The 22,196-nt window shown below is 40.0% G+C and overlaps 1 protein-coding gene across 1 annotated transcript in view; it reads right to left on the bottom strand.

Moving 5' to 3' along the window:
- SHC4 (SHC adaptor protein 4) overlaps nucleotides 1-22,196 on the bottom strand; it is a 129,566-nt gene that overhangs the window by 7,927 nt on the left and 99,443 nt on the right. The window contains exons 7-10 of the mRNA XM_077764324.1: nucleotides 18,929-19,052; nucleotides 16,957-17,128; nucleotides 14,829-14,889; nucleotides 7,070-7,249 (exon numbers count right to left, since the gene is read on the bottom strand). Of these exons, the coding sequence (XP_077620450.1) occupies nucleotides 7,070-7,249; nucleotides 14,829-14,889; nucleotides 16,957-17,128; nucleotides 18,929-19,052 (537 nt within the window). The remainder of the gene's footprint in view (nucleotides 1-7,069; nucleotides 7,250-14,828; nucleotides 14,890-16,956; nucleotides 17,129-18,928; nucleotides 19,053-22,196) is intronic.

Here is a 22,196-nt window from a genome sequence, read left to right as displayed (position 1 = left end):
TTAATCAGGTAAAAGAAGGCAAAACATCAAGGAGGTCATGGTCTGAGGCAGTTCCCCAATGTTGTGCAGGACAAATATTATCTAGAGTTGAGGGCAGAGGGGATGAAAAGGAATATCCAGGTGGCATGTAATAGTATTATTGATACTCACAGTGATAATAATAATAATTATGCAGTTCTCATTTATCAAATATGATAGGCAGTGCTCAGTGCTCTGCATATATCTTGTTTGGTTCTCAAAACTAGACAGGCAAGGAAAGGGATCTTTAAAAAGACCAAATGACTTACCCACAGTCACACTGCTAATATGTTGTAAATCTGGGGGGTTGAAATGAGTTCTCTTTGACTCCAAAGCCCAGATTCTTAATCACCACAGTCAAAACCCTTGCCTTGAAAGTGAAAACCTTTCAGTTTTCAAAGGTAGTCTAGCCAACTCTACTTCTGCAGTACCTACAATGGCCCCTCATAAAGAGCAAGGCTGGGGCTCCTGGGTGGCTCAGTCAGTTGAGCATCCAACTTCAGCTCAGGTCATGATCTCACAGTTCATGGGTTCAAGCCCTGCATTGGGCTCTGTGCTGACAGCTCAGTACCTGGAGCCTGCTTCAGATTCTGTGTCTCCCTCTCTCTGCTCCTCCCCAGCTCATGCTCTATCTCTCTCTGTCTCTCAGAAATAAATGTTAGGAAAAAAAATAGCAAGGCCATCATGATGATATACAGCATCTCCAGAAGTAATAACAAAAATTCTTAGGTCTGAATCCAGGTAAAAGTTGTATGTTTTATATGGCAAATTTACTAGGAAAATAACTGTAGAAATTGGACTTTCTCTTTTTAAATGCAAGCAATCTTTTGCATAGAAGCCAGCCTTCATCTTTATAAATGCAGAGGTGTGTTTCCATGTCCTTATGCAAGAGTCTTGCAAATGAGAAATCCTCTTTTAACTCTAAGTTCTGCAACTTATACATGATAATATCATGAAGACATTGATACAGGCAACCAGTGCCCTGAAGATATAACCCAACTCTCCTGTTAATATGTTATAGTTTTGTCTCTACTTAAGAACTCTCTGCATAGCACAACTATGATGCGGCATTCACAAATATATCTTTTTGAAAATAAGTTGAGTCTATATTTAATGGCTGAAATATTCTTCTCCACAATCAGGTCTATCTATTGTTGCCAGAAAAAGGCTGAAAGGCATGTCCAGACTTGATGAATAATAAATGAAGTTGGCCTTAGTGCTGCATGCTTTCAGGCATAATAGAGAACTCTGATAAGTAGTCGTGTGTGTGTTTGTGTACATGAGAGGGACAGTGTCTGTGTGAGTGGAAGAGAGATACTTGCACGCGTGTGTGGGGGCACACACATCTTAATGCATGATGGCTTTCAGTTTATTCTGAGATAAGGGTGGAGAGCTTTTGGACATGGACAAAACAAAAGAAAAACAGACATGATATCATCTTGAAAAGAGGCAACAGATCATGGGCCAGCCTGAGGATATGGACAATATTTTCCTATCACAGTTTCCCAGATTAGCACAAGAACAGCATACACTATGCTGGGACATTTCAATCATCTAAACATTTGCTGAAAATCTACTTTTCCTAAAAGTAGAATATGTGACAGATTTTTAAAAATTTTGTTTTAATTTTAAAAGTTATGCATGCTATTCTTTTTTGAAATCTGGGGAACACAGAGAAACAAAGAAAATTAATCACCTGTGGTCCCATAACCAAATACAACTACTCTTTAACATTTTGGCACACTACCTATTATCAACACCTTTCTCACATTATGTTGACTGTGAGAAAGATAATCATAATTTAAATCTAGTTATTTATATAAAATTCCCATACAAAATGTAATAAGTTATTGACCTGATATAATTAATAACATACTTTCTGAGAAGTAGTGAAGATTAAGGAAGCAACATGATTAAGGCCACTCTATATTTAAGTGAGACCTAAAAAGAAAAAAGTGATAGGAATCATGGAAGAAAGTAATCATGTCATCTTGGAGTTTCCATAGCAACTGAAAACATATTTTTCACAATCGGAAATTCGGGAAAGCCCAAGACAGATATGAATATCCACACCCATAAGCATCTGATGGGCAAAACCTCAGAAAGGGAGCCTAGGGCTTAAGGAAGAGAAAAAAATTTTGACATGCAAAATCAAATTAAATAATTACAAGTAATCCCAATAATAAAGAATAAGACATTTAAAGAAACCAATGTGAACTGTGAAAACAACATACTAATGCATTCAATTTTTGAATAGCACATTAGATATTTTGGTGCAGAAACGATTATTATATTAACAAAGGACTGAAAAAATAGATGTCCATCAATAAGGAATGGTTATATAAACTATGATATTCTCATACAACACAATATTATAAAACAATTGAAAATAACAAATATTTGTTCATCTAACATGGGAGAACATAAATATGAAAAGCAAATATTAACAGACTTGAAAGGAGAAATAGACAGCAATAAAGTAGTCGTAGGGGACTTCAATACCCATTTTCAACAATAGATAGATCAACCAGATTGAATATCAATAAGGAAACATTAGACCTAAACTATACATTAGACCAGATTGACTCAACAGACATTTAATAGAACATTTTACCCAAAGCAATAGACTATACATTCTTCTCAAGAGCACATGGGACACTATCCAGGATAGATCATATGTTAGGCCACAAACAAGTCAGAATAAAATTTTTAAGAATGAAATCATATCAAGTATCTTTTCTTACCACAGTGACATGAGAAATCAATTACAAGAAAACTAGGAAATTCACAAATATGTGGAGATTAAGCAGCATGCCACTGAACAACAAGCAGGTCAAAAAATGTATAAAAAAATAAATCATAAAATGTCTTGAGACAAATGAAAATGAAAAAAACTTATGAGATGCTATCAGAGGCAGTTCTAAGAGGGAAGTTCATAGCAATTAGAACCTCCATTAAGAAAAAAAGGGTACCTGGGTGCTTGGTCAGTTAAGCACATGACTCTTGATTTTGGCTCAAATCATGGCCTCATTGGTTCATGGGATTGAGCTGCCAATGTGGAGCCTGCTTAGGATTCTCTCTCTCCTCTCTCTCTCTGACCCTCCCCTGCTCACTTTTGTGCATGCGCATGTGTGCTGTCTATCTCTCTTTCTTAAAATAAATAAATTTAAAGGGGAGCCTGGGTGACTCAGTTGGTTAAGCGTCTGACTCTTGGTTTCGGCCCAGGTCATGATCTCACAGTTGGTGAGTTTGAGCCCTGCATTGGACTCTGCACTGACAGTGTGGAGCCTGCTCAGGATTCTCTCTTTCTTCCTCTCTCTCTGCCCCTCCCTGACTTGCACATGCTCTCTCTCAAAATAAATAAATTAAAAAAAAAAACTATAGTATCAATACTAGTAATTCCCTTCTGCCAAGTTTGATAAAAATAAAGATTGTGTTGAGCTTTTCCTACACAGTGTGATAGGATTGATTGGGGAGACCAGAAGGCATGCTTGAGAGATACTACATTTATATCTAGAGATTTGTTTTTGTTTTGTTTTGTTTTGTTTTGTTTTACTGAACTAATCAGCAAGCTTTTGACTGGAAAAGGGAGGCTAAGTATGCCTAAAGAAGCTAAAGAGGTTTTTTGAGAAAGTAAGGAAAGAAAGATCAGGAAACGTGAGGGAGGAAATGTTAAAAAACGTATTTAAGACATTTTGCAGAAATGTATGTATAAAGTTATCCCTATCCTATTTCATTTTATTAAATCAACACTATTTATATTTCTGGAGTTGGAATTAATTTTTTTTGGAGAGAGCAATGATATCAAGGGCTATGGTACACTATATCCTAATAGGACATAAAAACTGAAAAAGTCCCCAAAGCCTCTATTATTAAACATGTTGCCAGCAAGGCAGGGAGAGGAGAAAGAATGAAAAAAAAAAGGCTGAAATCACTAAATATGCATTTTGCCATTAAAATTTTGGACAAAGCCGACCTTACTTACTTTCAACTAATGACAGGAACGTTATTATAGATTGATTTTACCTTTTCATATTATTGAATTGTCTATGACAAAAAACAAAGTTTCTTTGTGTTATAAATATTTTTTTCTCCTATGCCGTGCCTTTTATTCCCATGACTTATGCATTCCATAACTGGAAGCCTGTATTTCCCACTCCCCTTCACCCATTTAGCCCAACTCCCCACTCACCTTCCCTCTGGCAACCATCAGTTTGTTCCCTAGATTTATAGGTGCGACTCTGCTTTTTGTTTGTTTATTCATTTCCTTTCCTTTTAGAGTCTACATATGAGTGAAATCATACAGTATTTGTCTTTTTCAGTCTGACTTATTTCTGACTTAGCATAATACCCTCTAGGTCTGTCCATGTTGTTACAAACAGCATGATCTCATCCTTTTTTTATGGCTGAATAATATTCCATTACACCACACACACACACACCTCACATCTTTATCCATTCCTCTATTGATGGACACAGGTTGCTTCCATATCTTGACTGAGTTATAAAGATGTTTAACATTAAAGATTTGCTTATAAAGGAACTGTAGTTATGAATCAATGAATATCCCAGATCCCAACTCAGCCCACCCACTAAGTGAGTTTTCTTTTTTTTAAGTTTATTTATTTATTTTGAGAGAGAAAGACACAAGTCAGAGAGGGGCAGAGAGAGAGGGAAAGAGAGAGAATCCCAAGCAGGCTCCCTGCTGTCAGCGCAGAGCCTGATGGGGGGCTCAACAGTGAGATCATGGGCTTGAACCGTGAGATCATGACCTAAGCTGAAGTCAGATACTTAACTGACTGAGCCACCCAGGTGCCCCTAATAGGTTTTCTAGGTTTTCTAACAATATACTGTTGCTTTGAAAAGCCCATGAAATGGAAGCTATCAAGTATATACTCTTATCAAGTTAGTTTTAATACCTGAGGTCCAGAAACTTTTTTCAAAAAACTATCCTCTCTAACATATGTTACCTTATCCATACTGGTCACTGTACACTGGACAGTTAAATTCACTGCAGAAATCTGAACTGATTGCATATCCCATCATCCATCACACAGTAGTTATGACCCAGATGGCTCTTCAATGAAGGACAGGTGTCCCAGGTGTCGTCAGCCAGCCTCCAGCTGACTGTCCCTTCAGGGTCTGCCTCACTTTCAGGGAGCTGCCTTTTTCCCAAATGCTTGCCCTCCCTCATGTGGCCTACACCCAAAGACTGAAATGAGTGGGATAAAAGACCCAGCTCTTTGGGCCCCACATTCTCTCTGTAGGGTTGCCTGGGGCTCCATCAGGACTACATGGTGTCTCCCTTTCTCCCTCTGCCCAAGCCTGCCTCTTCCCCCTCCCTTTCTGATAGGACCCTGCATGCCAAAGCCCCATCTCAGTGTTTACTTCCAGAGAACCCACCAGGGTGTTTAGGTGCCAAGACTGACTGCAGAGAGCTGACAAGAAGATGGCTCACTTGTCACCTGGCTGGTAACAAGGACCTTTGTCTCTCAGTCTAGGAGTTAAGGGGGTCTGATGAAGTCCAGGCTCAGCAAAATCTTCTAAACTTCATCTTGTTATTGCTCATGATAGCTGGAGAGTTGTCTTTGGCCTTTTGGAGACACTTTCTGGGCTAGCAAAAGGACTTTTTCCATCTTTGGAGTGAACCAAATGTGGTTCACCCAAATCTGAACCCAACACATTTTAACATTTTATAAAAAGCATTTTTTGTTTGTTTTTAGCTGATTGTAGGCTTTGGGTTTCTTTTGTTTTTATTTATTTATGCTCCTGTGTATGCATTTACCCCTGGAAGCAATTTAGCAGGAGGAGAATGTCTGTCTTACTGCATTTTACTCACAGTATATGGCTGAAGAAAGAAGCCATCTTGTTTTAGTGCTTCACAGATGACTTACCAAGGAGTTTTGAAATGAATAAAATTAAAACCATCACTAAACAGAGCCAAATAATGGTCACTGTTCCTCACACAAGCCCACAAATTCAAATTATCTCCTGGCTTTGACAATCCTTCCTTCAACAAGAGCACATAGCCAAAACCAAGAGTTGGGACCCAGTTAAAATATTTGAAAAGATTACTCAAAATCAAAAATCTTGAAATCCATAATATCTCCACAATTAACTCTGGTATAAGATTGAGGTAAGAAAGAATCCTTTTCGGGGCGCCTGAGTGGCTCAGTTGGTTGAGCATCCAACTTCGGCTCAGGTCATGATCTCACCACTTGTGGGGTCAAGCCCTGCGTAGGGCTCTGTGCTGACAGCTCAGAGCCTGGAGCCTGCTTCAGATTCTGTGTCTCCCTCTCTCTCTGCCCCTCCTCCACTCACACTCTATCTCTCTCTCAAAAATGAATAAATGTTAACAAGAAAGAAAGAAAGAATCCTTTTAAGAAAGAAAGAAAGAAAGAAAGAAAGAATCCTTTTAAGAAAGAAAGAAAGAAAGAAAGAAAGAAAGAAAGAAAGAAAGAAAAAAAGAATCCTTTTAAGAAAGAAAGAAAGAAAGAAAGAAAGAAAGAATCCTTTTCAGTCCCCAAAAATGAGGCCAAGGAAATAGCCTTCCTGAAAATGAGTGACAATGTACTGAGATGAATAGTGGCCCCCAAAATGATACATTCAGATCCTGATCTGCAGTCCCTGTGTGTGTGGTCTAATTTGGGGAAAGAGTTTTTGAAAATGTAATTAAGTTAAGGATCTGAAGATGAGATCTTTCCGGCTTTAGAACCTACCTAGAAGAGAAAAGGATTGTCCTAGAAGAGACAGAAGACAGAGGTTTGAGATTGGAGGTGAAGGTCAGAAGACTGAGGCAGAGACTAATGTGTCTACAAGCCAAGAAGAAACACCAAGAATTGCCAGCCATCACCAGAAGCTAGGAGAGAGGCATGGAGCAGCTCCTTCTCCAGAGCCTCCAGAAGGAATCACCCCAGCTGACACCTTACTGAGGACTTCTGGCCTCCAGAACTGTGAAGGAATAAATGTCTACTGCTTTAAGACTCCTGGTTTGTAGTCATTTGTTACAGCAGCCACAGGAAACTAATACAGATGGTGAACAGCTACTTACTTTGACGGTGCCACGGGCTCCCCAGTGAGTGAGCTGAGCTTTGATCTGGGGCAGAGCCAAGTGTACTTTGAAGAGCTTGTGTATTTATGTAGCAGGGATCATTGAGGAAATCCACTCGACGTGTGTGCTTCATGAATGAGGCATCTTGTTGGGACTGTCCTCCTCTCTCCTGTGCGTTACCTGCAGTGATTAGTTAATGATCAGTGGATCATGTTTTTACTTTGTAAACAATATGTAAAATCATGTTTGGGTTTAGAATTAACAGCAAGGGAAAAGCCACCCCCAACCTATACAGATTTGAATATTGACTTCTAGATGTGACCTGTAAAAACAAGATAAGCACCAGGCTTTGAGGGAAAGCTCCCTCTCTTTGGCTTCCGAGGCCCTCCCTCCCCATCCCTCTACTGACCCACTGCTTCAACACCAGACAGGAAACAAATCAGGAAGACCCAAGAGAGGAACAGCCAGGGAAAAAAAGGGAGCCAACTGTCTAGCAAACAGCAGAAACCGCACACAACACTGCTCAAGGCTGCAGTCCAGGAATCAAGAAAACACACATGCCATACAAAACTTGAAGATCTTTTATTTAAACTGCTTTTCAAAATAAGATAAAAAGAGAGATGGAGGCAAACCATAAGAGACGCTTATATACAGAGAACAAACTGAGGGTTGCTGGAGGAGAGGTGTGGGGGAGAGGGGCTAAATGGGGGCTGGGCATTAAGGAGGGCACTTGTTGGGATAAGCACTTGGTGTTGTATGTAAGTGATTAATCACTGGTTCTACTCCTGAAATCATTATTACACTATGATGACTACCTGGGATTTAAAGAAAATTTAAAAATTAAAAAAATAAATGGCTTTTCAAAAAACTCATTACATAATTATTAAGAATGTAACGTCTGTCTCTCCCTCTGCCCGAAGTTTTGTTTTGCCAAGCTCAGCCTTGAACCAACTGTTGACATTTATTCCGATATTTAATGGAAAGAACTCACCCCTCAGGTCATCTCCTTCTTCCCTCTTATTCTGTCCCCTACTCATCCATTCTGTTCTATATACTGTGGCCAACTGAATGATCTTTTTACAACTGAAAACCCGATCATATTTTTCAGTGGTTTAAAAACCCCTTACCTTCTTCCCATTGCTCTTTGGATAAAGATCAAACTCTTCAACAAGCCCCAAGCCCTGGTCCTTGCTACCCAGCTTCCCTTGCATCCCAGGGCTCCTGTCACATTGAGCTTCCTGAAGGATAATCTCCACCTTAAGGCCATCTTCTCTGATTGACATGCCTTTCCCTCACCATTCTCCATCACCCTCACCCTTCAAGTGTCAGTTTAAACATCTCTTTCTCAATAGAGCTTTCTTTGGCCATCTCAGACTAGACTAAATCTCTCTGCTTTCCTAGAAGTTTGTTCTTCACCTTTGAAGACCATATCACAAGAGTAAATAATTCTATTATGTCATTTTGTTTAATACGTGTACTGCATCTAGACTGCATTTTCCATGAAGAAGGAAATTCTGCCTCGTAACACATGCTTGGTGCATAATATGGCAAAAAATAGTTACTGAATGAATGGATATTAGCACCATATTTCAGGACCTGGTAGCTTGAAGTATTTGCACCATCCAGATGGTTCTGTCCTCAGAATGCAGGACAGAATATTTTGGTTTTTCCATTTAAACAGGAACATTTATGTTTTTGGCCAGATGTGCTACAAGACCACCACCAGGCTGACCTGCAGTGGTGATGCTGATATTTCACTGTCTTACGTTACAACATCAGTTTTTCTATTGTTTCAGTCACTAAACCCCTAGATGTGGTCCAAAAAGGACCAATTTTATACTGGATTTCATATTATGATGAGTAGTGCTATAATTTTCATAACATAAAATATGGAATCCCAAGGGCACACCAAATAGGGGAAACCCAGTCAGAAGATGACTCCTCCTTTTCTCTTGGTCTGTCTGTCAGCTGTTACACATCACCGTGTCCCATGTCATACTCCCGAGGGAAGAGTGGGATTTCTGAATAAGGAGGGCTGGTCAGGGCACCTCATTTCTTTTTGCATCATGCAACTGATGGCAGTGTCCATTTGCTTGGTTATGTGGATTTATGAATTAGGTTATCTAGTTTAAACTTACGTCCATAAATGGACAAGTGGCTAAAAGATCACTGCAAATATCAAAGACTGAAGATCATTCTTTTACTCTTATTACAAACTCCTCCTCAGCTGTTGTTATGAGCTTATAAACAAGAATGATCTAATTAGTTTGGAACTTTGGCCTCACGAAAGTTAAAATTATCAGGATTTTAAATGTGGACCTATGTCTATTTCCTTTATCAGTAAATGCACTAAATGTATATTGGGCTTTGAGATATTATCTAATGATAGTATTCAGCCACTGTAATTAGCAAGGCATTTAAAAAATGTTTTTTATCATTAACTCTAACTTTGAAATTTTCTAGTTTTGTGTGTGTTAAATTTTTAAATTTTCATTTATTTTTTGAGGAGAGTGAGCAAGCAAGGGAGAGCCAGAGAGAGAGGGAGACAGAAACCCAACCAGGCTCTGTGCTATCAGTGCAGAGCCCAATGCAGGACTCATATTCATGAACCATGAGATCATGACCTGAGCCAAAGTCAAGAGTCAGATGCTCAACTAACTGAGCCACCCAGATGCCCCTTCTGTATGTTTTATAACACATGCATATATATAAGCATACGTGTATATAAGTTATACATGATTGAATTATGATTTATTTAGGGGTGCCTGCTCATAAAAACTTACTGAAAACAGACTATGATCAAAAGTGTTGTGGGGCGCCTGGTTGGCTCAGTTGGCTAAGCAATCAACTTCTAAGCTCAGGTCATGATCTCATAGTCCATGAGTTTGAGCCTTGTGTCAGGCTCTGTGCTGACAGCTCAGAGCCTGGAGCCTGGTTCAGATTCTGTGCCTCCTCTCTCTGTCACTCCCCTACTCGTTCTCTCTCTCTCTCTCAAAAATAAATAAACATTTTTAAAAAGTGTTGTAAGAGGTCTGCTTCAAAATTAACATGGACCTGAGTTCAAATCCTTGAGATACTTCTTACTGTTTGTGTGGTCTGAGGTAAGTTATTTAACCTCCCTAAGGGTCAGTCTTCATATCTGTAATATGGGGATGCCTAGCTTAAAATATGGTTGTGAGGACTAAATGGAAGCATGTGGGTGATATACTTACTGAGAATAATAGTGCCTGCCTTATAGAGATGCAGTAGGGATTCAATAAATAGTTAATATCTGCTCAGTTACACATGTACTCATTGATGCTGGGGCTCTGCACAGGGTACTTCTCTCCTGCTGCAATATCCTCCCTATCCCTTTCTGTACCTAACTCCTATTTGTACTTTAAGATTCCACCTCTTTCAAGAAGCCTCCCCCTTAGGGGCCCCTGGGTGGCTCAGTCAGTTAAGAGTCAGACTTTGGCTCAGGTCATGATCTCACAGTCTATGAGTTTGAGTACCACATTGGGTTCTGTACAGACAGCTCAGAGCCTGGAGTTGGCTTCAGATTCTCTGTCTCCCCCTCTCTCTGCCCCTCCCCTACTCATGCTCTCTCAAAATAAATAAACATTAAGAAAAATAAAATAAAATTAAGAAAAGAAGCCTCCCTCTTAGACATTCCCTCCCCCAGGTTGGGCCAGGTGCTACTCCATACTATAGGCATCTGTTTACTTGTCTGTCTGTCTTCCCCTTGAAACTGCAAATTCCTTAAGTCCTTAGAAAGACTAGAACACATTTCTCGGTTGTATCCTCTGCATCTTCAATGACTGGTATGAAGTAGGTCCTCAAAAGAAAACATGTTTGTCAGCTGAATTAACATATGCTGAATGTCTTCTTGGTCTTCTTTCCTCAGCATATTTGACCCCACTGTGTTCTGAGTCAACCTTTAACACACAGCACTGCCTCATGTGCCTCTTACAGAATATGGCATGAGCTGACCACATCAGGTCTACCATCCCATAGGATTACACAAAAGCATCAATGTCTATAGCCAGTCTCTCTTGAAAACAACCATTCCTTCTTTTTTCAAATGCACTATTTTATTTAACTCAGCAATGTTGCATATACATATATATTTCAGTCTATACCCAAATTTAAAATCTTTCTTGGGTAAAGTGTGTGGTTGATGACATGCCAGCCATTTTGCATTCCAAAATTTCTTTTTGCCAAGTATTACTTTGAGAAGCTATCTAACCTGCCTAAAAGAAGATTTGTGGCAAAAATAAATACATAGTATACAGTGTATATACTGTTAGTACCAAAGTTTTTAAGTGCAAGACTTTAGGGTTTGTGGTAATTTAATGTCTTTTTGATTAAAAATATCAATATTTCCATTTGAACTTGAAGGTCTGGGAAACATTATTCTGTTTTACTAATTAATTTTCTTCTCCATAAGAGAATTAAATATTAAGGAATAGTATGTTTTATAAATCTGGTGATAAATATAATTAACTCCTTGAACAACCAGAAGACTATTGCAGTGTTTATAATATACTAGAATTCAAGTTTTAAATCAGTATTTGAATAAATAAATGTCCTAGGAAGGAAAAGCCAAACCTTATTGAAAATATTTGCATAGCTGTTTCTCAAATGATTATGTCTAAATCTCTAGGAAACCCCATAAAAATTATGTATTTGCTATTCTGGCAACTGCTATTAATGTGCTCACTGGTCAAGAATTTCAGAGCAGTTTTTATTTGTATTATTTTAAGAGAGAGAGTGTGAGCAAGGGAGAGGGGTGGGGAAGAGACAGAGAGAGAGAGAGAGAAAATCTTAAGCAGGCTCCACACTCAGCACAGAGCCCAACACAGGGCTCAATCCCACAACCCTGGGATCGTGACCTGGGCTGAAATCAAGAGTCAGATGCTGACTTACTGAGCCACCCAGGCACCCCTCAGATTAGTTTTCCACATATGCCCAAGGAGTCACAGGGAGGCCTCAAGATAGGAACATCTGATTTCTGGGTGTCTGTGGATGAATGGACACTATAGTACTAAAGTCCTTCCTACCACAATAGGAGGAGCCTTAATTGCTGTGGCCCGTTGAGCAGGGGTCAAGTCCTTCAATCCCTCCTAGCCTTCTGGTACCGCAATGGAACTTAGAACCTGCTTTCCTTTTTTTTTTTATTTTTAATTTTTAGTGTTTATTTGTTTTTGAGAAAGAGACAGAGACAGAGTGTGAACAGGGGAGGGGCCGAAAGAGAGGGAGACACAGAATCTGAAGCAAACTCCAGGCTCCAAGCTGTCAGCACAGAGCCCAACATGGGGCTCAAACTCACAAATGGTGAGATCATGACCTGAGCCGGAGTTAGCCACTTCGACTGAGCCACCCAGGCACCCCAGAACCTGCTTTCCTCAGGAAACAATGATTTTCAGGGGAAGAAAGTACTCAGCGAGAGGACTTTTTTGAAACTGCAAACACCATCTCTTACCAAGCCAAGATTCTTAAAGGTTCCCAGCTATAAACTGTTACCTTAGGGCCACCACAAGGAAGGTGCCTCTGTACTGGTTCCAGACTATCCCACAGTCAGAGCGCAACCAAAGAACAGGCACTTGCAATAGAATTTTCTATTAATGTGTTTGTCATCACAAAATACACATTTAAGTTCCAATACTGGCAAACCAGAGCAGTAGAACATGGTGTACTTGTCTAGGAGACAGCCATCATGGCTAAAATTAATTCTGGAATTAATTCTAGAAAAATATATTCCAGGCTCCAAATGAAGGTTTATCACAAAAGTCTGTTCATCGTTTGGATCTGCTTATCTTGGCTTAGTGCATATAGAAACCACGAAAGAATAAGGGGTTACATTGTTTGTTAATTTAAAGGAGAAATGAAACCAAGATAAACAGAAACAATAAACTGGATTCTATGACAAGGTTACACTTAGAAAAAGAAATATCTTGAATAAGATGGAAACAATCCCTCTATATCCATTAATTCCTTCAGAAATGTTCCTTAGGACTCTATCCTAGGTCCAAGACTCCTCTGTCTTACTCCTATACTCTCTCTGTGCAGTCATCTGGGAAGTGGTCCCAGCACATCAGGAATTCTGGTTCCCATTTATACTTTATACTTTTCTTCTCTGTGTCTCGGTAATTCCCATTCATCCCTCAGGTCTTGGTTTGGTTGTTTTGTATATGTGCTGCCAAAGCGAGCACATGGTTTGGTTGTTTTGTTGTAGAGGTAATTTTAGGGAGACCCTCTTGAGCCACTCAGATTATGTTAGGTTTCTCTCTTTTCCATACATCATTTCCATACATGTACTCATTTCCATACATCTTGGGCTTTGAAACACCCATCCTATTTGTAAGCATTTGATTGTGGTGTATCTTCCTGGCTAAACTACAGATAATATGAGTACCAGTTGTCATTCCATCCCTGCCCCATAGCACAGCACCAGACTCCAAAGAGGTCCTGTAGTCAAAGAGTGACGTGTTAAATAAATGAAGAATAGAGAATGAGATCAAAGAGCATGTGGAGATATTTCCAAGTGAGCATCCACACAGGTACAAAATGATTATATTACAGGGCACATGTGGTAGGTTCCTGACTTTTAAATCCTTAGGTTAGGGATTTCCAATTAAGGAAAAGGAGGGAAAGGGAAAGAGGAAGGAATACAGCTCTTAGGAAGCATAGTTGTAAAAACACATTTATACTTAGCATTAATTTGTTTTAGTCATATTACTAACAGTTAGGTTAAAATTCTAAATAACTTTAAAGTATGGCAAGAAAATTTAATGTCTATCAAATGAACCATATGTTTAAAGAATTCACAATACTGTCTTAGTTCACTACTCCTACTATTTTTACATGGTAGAGGAAGGTAGTAATCATAGCTATACCTAAAAGGACAAATCCTCACGTATCCCCTGTGTATAAGAAATAGTAAAGTGAATAGATTACATTGGCATAATTCCATAAGAAGTATGAAAGTATCTTTAGAAGTGACTACCTTCCAAGTGGAAAGTTCCTACTAATTTAATCTGAGTCCCTAAGTGTGGTTATCTAACTTTATCCTCCACAGTATTATTTATATCATCCACTTATCCACTCCTCTAGTGCTGCAAAAACTTTGCTTTCCAAAGAAATAAGTACTTTCAACAATTTAAAAGAATTAAATGACTAATAGCAAATTTTATGAAAACATTCTTTCAATCTGATAGTTGATGTTCCACATTTGCATTGTGGAAAAGTTGTGCCCAACATCAATTATTGCATCCAGTAATAAGACATTGAATGCCCTGGGAAGCATGGGGTAGGTGGGCCCCTAATTGGGACTCTCACATTTCAGATTTCTTTTTGTTTTCTATGCCAAGCAGACAAAAAGGGTTTTATCTTAATCCTAATGGATTTGACAAGCATCAATTTTCACATTAGCTTAATGTCTGATCTTCTTTGAAGTGGAGCTCCCTTGAGTTTTAAGCAGAGAAAGCACCTTTCCAGAGAGACTTTTCATGATGTTAAAGCAGTTAAAGACCTCAGGAGGTAGAATGACAAGTGTGGTGGAGCACACAAGAGCGAGGGGAAGCCACGAGTCTCCCAAGTGACACACACATGCATTCTGGGCCTCTCAGAATGTGGGACACCCACGGCTGAAGCATTATGTGTTTGGTCGTGTACACCTGACTTTCCCATGAAGTATTTCAGAGTGAGGACCACACACAACCATATGACTTACAAGGAACAAGGAGAGTGGCAGATGGGGAAGGAAAATTGTACCTACCTATTGCCCTGCTTTGTTCTAAACAGTTCTCGTACACACTGCTGCATTTGGAGTTTCCAGGCTGCATGAACAACAAATTGTGAGACATTTACAAACATGGTATACAATCATAAAAAGACAAACAAAACAATAATAATGGTCCCAGAAGAATAAAGCAGACAGCTCCACTTTCTGACATAGTTAGTGTCTGACAGGTAACACAAGGAAGGTGAGATTTTGCGTGGGGAGCATAGACTCCTATGATAGTGTGTTGTGCGGGGGCTGCAGAGGTGGGTCTGATGCGGGAGTGGTTGTAAAGGCTGCAGTGTAAGGCCCACATCCTGAGCGTCACAGCTTTTGCTAGGGAGGTCCCATTCCAGAACTCAATCCAAGACTCAGCCAGCAAGTGTGAAAGTGTGATTTCCAGGACACTTGTATAAACTCTCAGTATTTAGCAAGCCTCTATCTAACAGTGCATTGGCAGACTGGAGGCCTACTCTGAGGAGGTTTGTGCCAGCCTCACTTTTCATCCTTAAAAATCTCATCCATCAAAGGGTTGCACTGATAAGTATATATATATATATTGAATATACATATTCAATAATAGAATGGGATCACTGATGCCTTTGAGAAGGGCAACGTCTGTCCTTTAGAAAGATTAATCTGGCAATACCATGCAGAAGAGATGGAGGTAATGAAACTGGATACAAGGAAAGGGGTTTTGGAATCATCTGGGCACATGAAAGCCAGAACTTAGAAAGGTGCAATAGGAATGTAAGAGGTTTGGTAAATCCTATCAAAAGATTTCATGGTAGAATCATCAGTCTTGAAGACTGAGTTGATATGGAGTCCAAAGTGTGAGAGAAACAAAAGACTACAGATTAATGAAACAGTAGTGGTGTCATTAATGAAACATGAGTAAGTCAGTAGAGGAATCTGGTTTGGAATCAAGGAGAAAATGCTGAGTGCAATCTTAACATAAACAAGTAATGTAATGCTTACGGCATTACAGCTGGAGAGATGGTAATAGCTGAAGACAGAGAAGCTGCAAGAGTGTGTACACAGGTGGCATGCCAGAGGAGAAACCAAGGCCAAGGGCAGAGCAATTGTGGTAAGGGTGGCAGGGGGTAGGGTTTGAAGGGGAGTGGGTGGAAGAAAATAAAATACAAGAAGAAAAGATGTAACTTACTTTGAAACAGCTCTCTAAGATGACAGGGCAAATTTAGTAAAATGGTAATTGTAGACTCTAGATTGTGAGTATATGAATGTTCGCTGTATAATTCTTTCGACTTTTCTGTATGTTTGAAAACATTCATAATAAAATGTTGGAAAACATGAAAATAAGAAAAAAGAAGCAACTAGAAATAGGGGCTGAGAATGACACAATAGAGCTGCTTTAGAAACTAACAGAAGGTGTAAAAACAAGGGAGAGGCAGACAACAGGTATCAAATTCTGTAGACAGATTCAGAAAGTTGAAGAAGAAAATTGATTTAACCATGAAGCCATTGGTGATCAAAAAACCACTTTTGACCATTGTAAAAGTAATTTCTATCAAGTTGTCAAGAAGAATTCAGATCTTAGAGGTGCAGTGTTGATGCAAAAACTGGGAAGGAGACGGTGGTTTCTAGAAGTTTGTGAGTAAAAGGAGGTGAGACATTATAAGTTGGTTGGAGGAGTCCAGATTTATTTGCAGACAGAAGATAACCGGTAGACAAAGAGAAAATAAAGATTGAGACAGGGACTGATAGACAGAACAAGGGCAGAGAGTTGGAAGGTGGGGATGGGATCAGGAGTTCAGGGGAAGGACTAGCTGTGAAGGCAGGAGCTAAGGGCGAGAAGCAAGGAGAATACAGGAAGGCTTGGAGACGAGGAAAGGTGAAGTTGAATGTAACATGTTGGACCGCCCTCATCTTCCCAGTGAAAGGAGATGTGAAGTCATCCACTTAGGCAGTGGGGGGGGATGGGGGGTAGGGGTGAGGATTTGGAGTAAAAACGGTCTAGTGCAGGCTCCGACAATGATTCATTCTCTGGCTCGGTACCGAGGAAGATACTTTCTCTAAACTAGCATTTGGAAACTCAAATTAAACTCTCCAGTGTCAAGGACAGAATCACATTGCTAAGTTCTGGTAACCATAAAACATTACTTACCAAATAGCACAACTTTTCACATCGTATGGGGCAGTAGGCCGTCTGTTCTGTGGCTTGGACTTTGATCCGCACATCTGAAACACCACCTGCAGGTGGCTGCTTCCCTGGGATTTCATTGTAATACTCATGATCTTCTCTCTCCGCAGCAGGACCATCAAGAGGCACTTCCTCACTGTAAGGGAAAAAAGAATCCCCAAGAGGCTGGGTGGGAACTCAAGTGCTGTAGGGGAGGCAGAGGGATCAGAACCATGCAAATCATCCTGAAAAAAGTTTGCATTCATGTTTTAAATTTATAGCTGTGCTTAAGTGATGTCAAACAGCTGGATGGAAGCAACCAGATGGTTGAGTTGTTTAGCTTTCCGTAGACAATTAAAGTGGGGTAAGCCAATGGAAAGTGCCAAGGGTGTTGCTTTTGTGTCTCCTCCCAAAGATTAAGCAACACACACACACACACCACACGCGCGCGCGCACACACACTCACACACACACACACACACGAACTCCCTGAATGTAAGTCATCTTTGTCAGCAGGATACAAAAATAAAGTTTCCCTGAGTATCTTCAGCATGCTTTGATTGTACCATTTTGGAAATGTTTTGCTCAAAAAAAAAATCAGATATTGGGCAGAGGGCCTGGCCCAGTTTGTGAAACCAAGATGAAAAAAACAAGAGAGCTATGGCCAGCTATCTCGTCTGTACAAATCTGGAGGAGTGCACAGGATTCATAAAGAAATATTAGAACCATATGTGGCAAGTGGATAGATTTATGTAAACATGCATTGTCTTAAAAATTGAAACAGTGCAGGAAAAACAAACAAACAAACAACTTTTCTTCCGAATTGGAATTAGTAGAAGTTTCTTAGGAAAAGAATAAATCAAGTCCTTTTGGATTGAACTGATTCTGCTGACAACCCACACAGTACTGTTGGGTTCATTACATGTCAACAAAACGACAGCACTAAAATATAAGTGTTATCCTGGGAAAAATTCAACCTCAAGGCCTCCTAGTAACCCCCTCTGCTTTGCTACCCCAGACCACCTTACAAAGGGAGATCCCCAAACCCAGTGTTTGTTGATATACAAAATAACTAACTAGGGGAGGGGTGCAATAAAGTACCCAATAGTTTTGGGCCCTGGGGATGAATTCTGCTTACTGCACTCCACACTGCTGGAGTCTGTCAGGCCTGAAGGGCTCGGCTTTTCTCGCAGACTTTCTGTGCCTCACATAGAGCAACCAGACCCTTGGGCCACATCACCTGTCAGCACTGCCACAGTTTAACTGGGGCTCATCTGTGCACATCACAAACTAGCAAACTAACAGCGACCCCTGCTACAGACATTTGATTCTTACTTACTGTTTCACTCTTCATTCTTGAGTTTTTAAATTTTATTAAAAAAATTTTTAATGTTTTTTTAATATATTTGAGAGAGCAAGAGCGAGAGAGAGAGAGAGAGCATGAGCAGGGAAGGGGCAGAGAGAAACATAGAATCTGAAGCACGTTCCAGGCTCCAAGCTGTCAGGACAGAGCCCGATGGGGGGCTTGAACTAATGAACCGTGAGATCATGTCCTGAGCCAAAGTTGGCAGTTTAACCAATTGAGCCACCCAGGGGCCCCTTGATTTTTTTTTAGTGGTATGCAAGGGATCTGGGATTGAAACAGTTCTGAGACATGTGACATCTATTATTTTATGATACTACTTAATTAATTCATAGCTCTGTATGAGATCAGAGAAATAGGGCAGACCCCTTCTTAGAGTGTCCCCTTTAATTCTGATATAAAGCAAGAGGAAACGTCTGGACAAATATAAGAGGAAGAAAAATAGAAAATGTTATTATTAGTTTGTACCAAAACTGCCTATTTGTAAGAAAAAAAAATACTAATTTCATTGGTCAGTTTGAAAATGCCATATGAATTTGAAAATAAAGCAAAATAAATATAGCAAGTCAAATAATTATAGAACTCTTGGCTGACCTTTCACAAGAAGTGTTCAAAGAAGGATTTTTCAAATACTGTTTAAACCGGAGTTCAAAAGCCTGCCCTATGGTGCTGATGACATCTTGGGCCATTCCGCTGCGGCATTCCAATATGTGGCAGGCTGCAAGTGAACGAACAGAAAGAAACTGTAATAAATTTTCAACAAGAAAAAGATTATAACAAAGTCAAAATATTTCCAGAACATGAAGTGGTGCTTGAAGAAAAGGCAGTAGGTTTATAAGCTCTCTTCAGCTCTGAAACAGCAGAAAGGAATACCTCATATATCATTTGCATCAAAGAGAAAAATAACATTCATGGTTTACATTTAAATATGTCAAAACACTGACAGATTTTGGTCTCCAGACAGGTTTTTGGGGGCCCGCATTTTTATAAAACCAGATTGATCCTAACCAATAACATGACTCATGTTCAATGTTAGCTCTAGAATTCAATACCGGAGATGTTGAGGGCAGCAATTTGACAGGAAGATGAGGCTTGTGCCGTTGTCTTTGCAAAAATATAACTTTTCAAATCTCCTCCCCTCCCTCAAAGTGGGGGAATGAGCTGCTGGTGAAGGCAGGAGCTTTATAATTCCCCTTTGCCCTGTCATTGCTATTTTTTAAAAATTTTTTAACATTCATTTATTTGGGGGGGGAGGGGAGAGGTAGAGAGAGAAGGAGGCACAGAATCTAAGCAGGCTCCAGGCTCCAAGCTGTCAGCACAGAGCCTGACTTGGGACTCGAACTCATGAACCACGAGAGCATGACCTGAGCTGAAGTAGGATGCTTAACTGACTGAGTCATCCAGGTGCCCTTGTCATTGCTATTTTTTTTTTAATTTTTTTAATTTTTAGAGCATGTGTGAGCAGGGGAGGGGCAGAAAGAGGGAGGGACAAAGGATCCAAAAGTGGACTCTGCAGAGAGCAGAGAGCCCAAAGCAGGGTTCGAACTCACAAACCCTGAGATCATGACCTGAGTCTAAGTGTGACACTTAGCCAACTGAGTCAATCAGGTGCCCCATGTCATTGCTATTATAAAGCAGTGCTGGTATGATAACCCCTGTCTTCACAACCCTACTAAAGAACTATCTCCATTAAGCATTAAAAACAAGATTCTGTGATGATGGCATGGCCAGAAGATATTAAAATTTTTTTTTATCAGATACCTTCTCTGAGAATCTGGCACTGGGAAGAGGGGGATTTTCACAAGTAATGTAAAGAAATAAATTATGGAGGGGACAGCTGACAGAATATCACAAATGAGCAAATCTGCTGCTGCTACTACATAAAAACAGGAGAGAGTCTCTTATGTGGAGAGACTATAAATTCACCTCCCACCATAAGAAATATCATTTTTGCTTTGGTGAGAGTATGGGGTCTTGCTTAGGGCCTGCAATATGGAGATTAAATTGAAATGGACGTTTCATCAGGATGACTTATAGAGGCCGTAAGTCTCATGAGAAATAAAATCTTTACTATACATATTGGTTTGCATAGCCTGAAGAATGGAGGGATGAGAAAAGGCTTGATAACAGTTAAATATACACAAGAACATTGTAAAAACTGTTAGCTGTTCTCTGAGAAGAGCTTAAGCGAGTGTGTGGGGGATTAGAGTAGATGCCCGAGAAGCTTCCCGGGTCTCAGGAACTGTGGAGCCAACACTGGGGCATCTTACTAAAAGGGACACCTGAGGGGAGAGGTGTCTTTATGGAATGAGTTAACTGTGCTGACTTGGAAGCCTGGTTTTATGCTTTTGCATTCTCTTGGAAAAGACTTTGTACTTATGTAAAGTAAAAGGCAATTCATTTACATCTGACAGAATTTTCAAAGCCTGTAACAGTACACAATAGTAGTATCTACAACGGTGTTTCTTTTCTTAGCCTTATGTTAATGATCATCCCAAGAAGGGGCATTCGGTTAAGCCTCTGACTTTGGCTCAGGTCATGACCTCCCAGTTCGTGAGTCCAAGGCCAGCACTGGGCTCTGCACTGGCAGTGCACAGCATACTTGGGATTCTCTCTCTCTCCCTCTCTCTGCCCCTCCCTGCCCTCTCTCTCAAAATAAATAAATTTAAAAAATAATAATCTCAAGGAATCTCAAATAATTCTCATTCCAGAATCGAGTTGACTTTTAAGGATTTAAATAAAATTTTTATAGGTTCTTTAATATGTTTATTTTTATTTATTTTTGAGAGAGAGAAAGAGCAAAGGAAAGGCAGAGAGACAGACAGACAGACAGATGATCTGAAGCAGGCTCTGTAATAAGAGCCCAATACGGGGCTCGAACTCATGAACCATGAGATCACGACCTGAGCTGAAGTCAGACACCTACAACTGAGCCACCCAGGTGCCCCAAATGAAATTTTTAGAAAGCATGTGTTTGTGTGTGCATGCATGTGTGTGTCGGAGGGGGAGGGTAGTATTACTAAATCGAACAATGCTAAGGTGTAATCTCTAAAAGAATTGTCATTACCACTTCTTAGAAGGTTATCCCTTTAAAGAAGCAACTTGGATTCTGATATAGACTTAGGAGCTAATTCTAGTTTTGAAAATCCGATTAAGGGGAGAAGAAGGGGAAAAATAGTTGGAGAGAGGGAGGGAGGCAAACCATGAGAGACTCTTGAATGCCAAAAACAAACTGAGGGCTGATGGGGGTGGGGGGGAGGGGAAGGAGGGTGATGGGCATGAAGGAGGGCACTTGTAGGGATGAGCACTGGGTGTTATATGGAAACCAACTTGACAATAAACTATTTTTAAAAAAAAAGAAAGAAAATCCGATTAAGAACTTTTATAGATGAGGGCACCTGAGTGGCTCCGTCTGTTAACCATCCAACTTCAGCTCAGGTCATGATCTCATAGTTTGTGGGTTTGGGCCCCCTGTGGGGCTCTGTGCTGACAGCTCAGAGCCTGGAGCCTGCTTCAGATTCTGTCTCCCTTTCTCTTTATCCCTCCCCAATTCGCATGCTCTCTCTCTCTCAAAAATAAATTAAAAAAACATTTAAAAAATGAAAAAAAGAATGTCTGTAGATGTATATCCTTTCTACCAAAGGAAAATGTTTGATCTATCTTTAGACTGCTATTTTAAATTGACCCTTCTTTCTCTCTGCAGTAGCTCCACACACGACCAACACATAAGAAGGTGTTTTAAAAATCGTTTGAAGGACTACATACTGATCGTCCTGAATCACATCAATAATTCTAGTGTGGGAAGTTGTCTTCAATTGCATTGAAATGACACCTTCAGTGATCCCTGCAGTGGTACAGCCAT

Source organism: Crocuta crocuta, unplaced genomic scaffold (genome assembly GCF_008692635.1).
Source record: "Crocuta crocuta isolate KB4526 unplaced genomic scaffold, BGI_CrCroc_1.0 scaffold102, whole genome shotgun sequence".
Classification (NCBI taxonomy): Eukaryota; Metazoa; Chordata; class Mammalia; order Carnivora; family Hyaenidae; genus Crocuta; species Crocuta crocuta.
The sequence above is the reverse complement of the archived record's forward strand: the minus strand, read 5'-3'. Positions and strand labels throughout refer to the sequence as shown.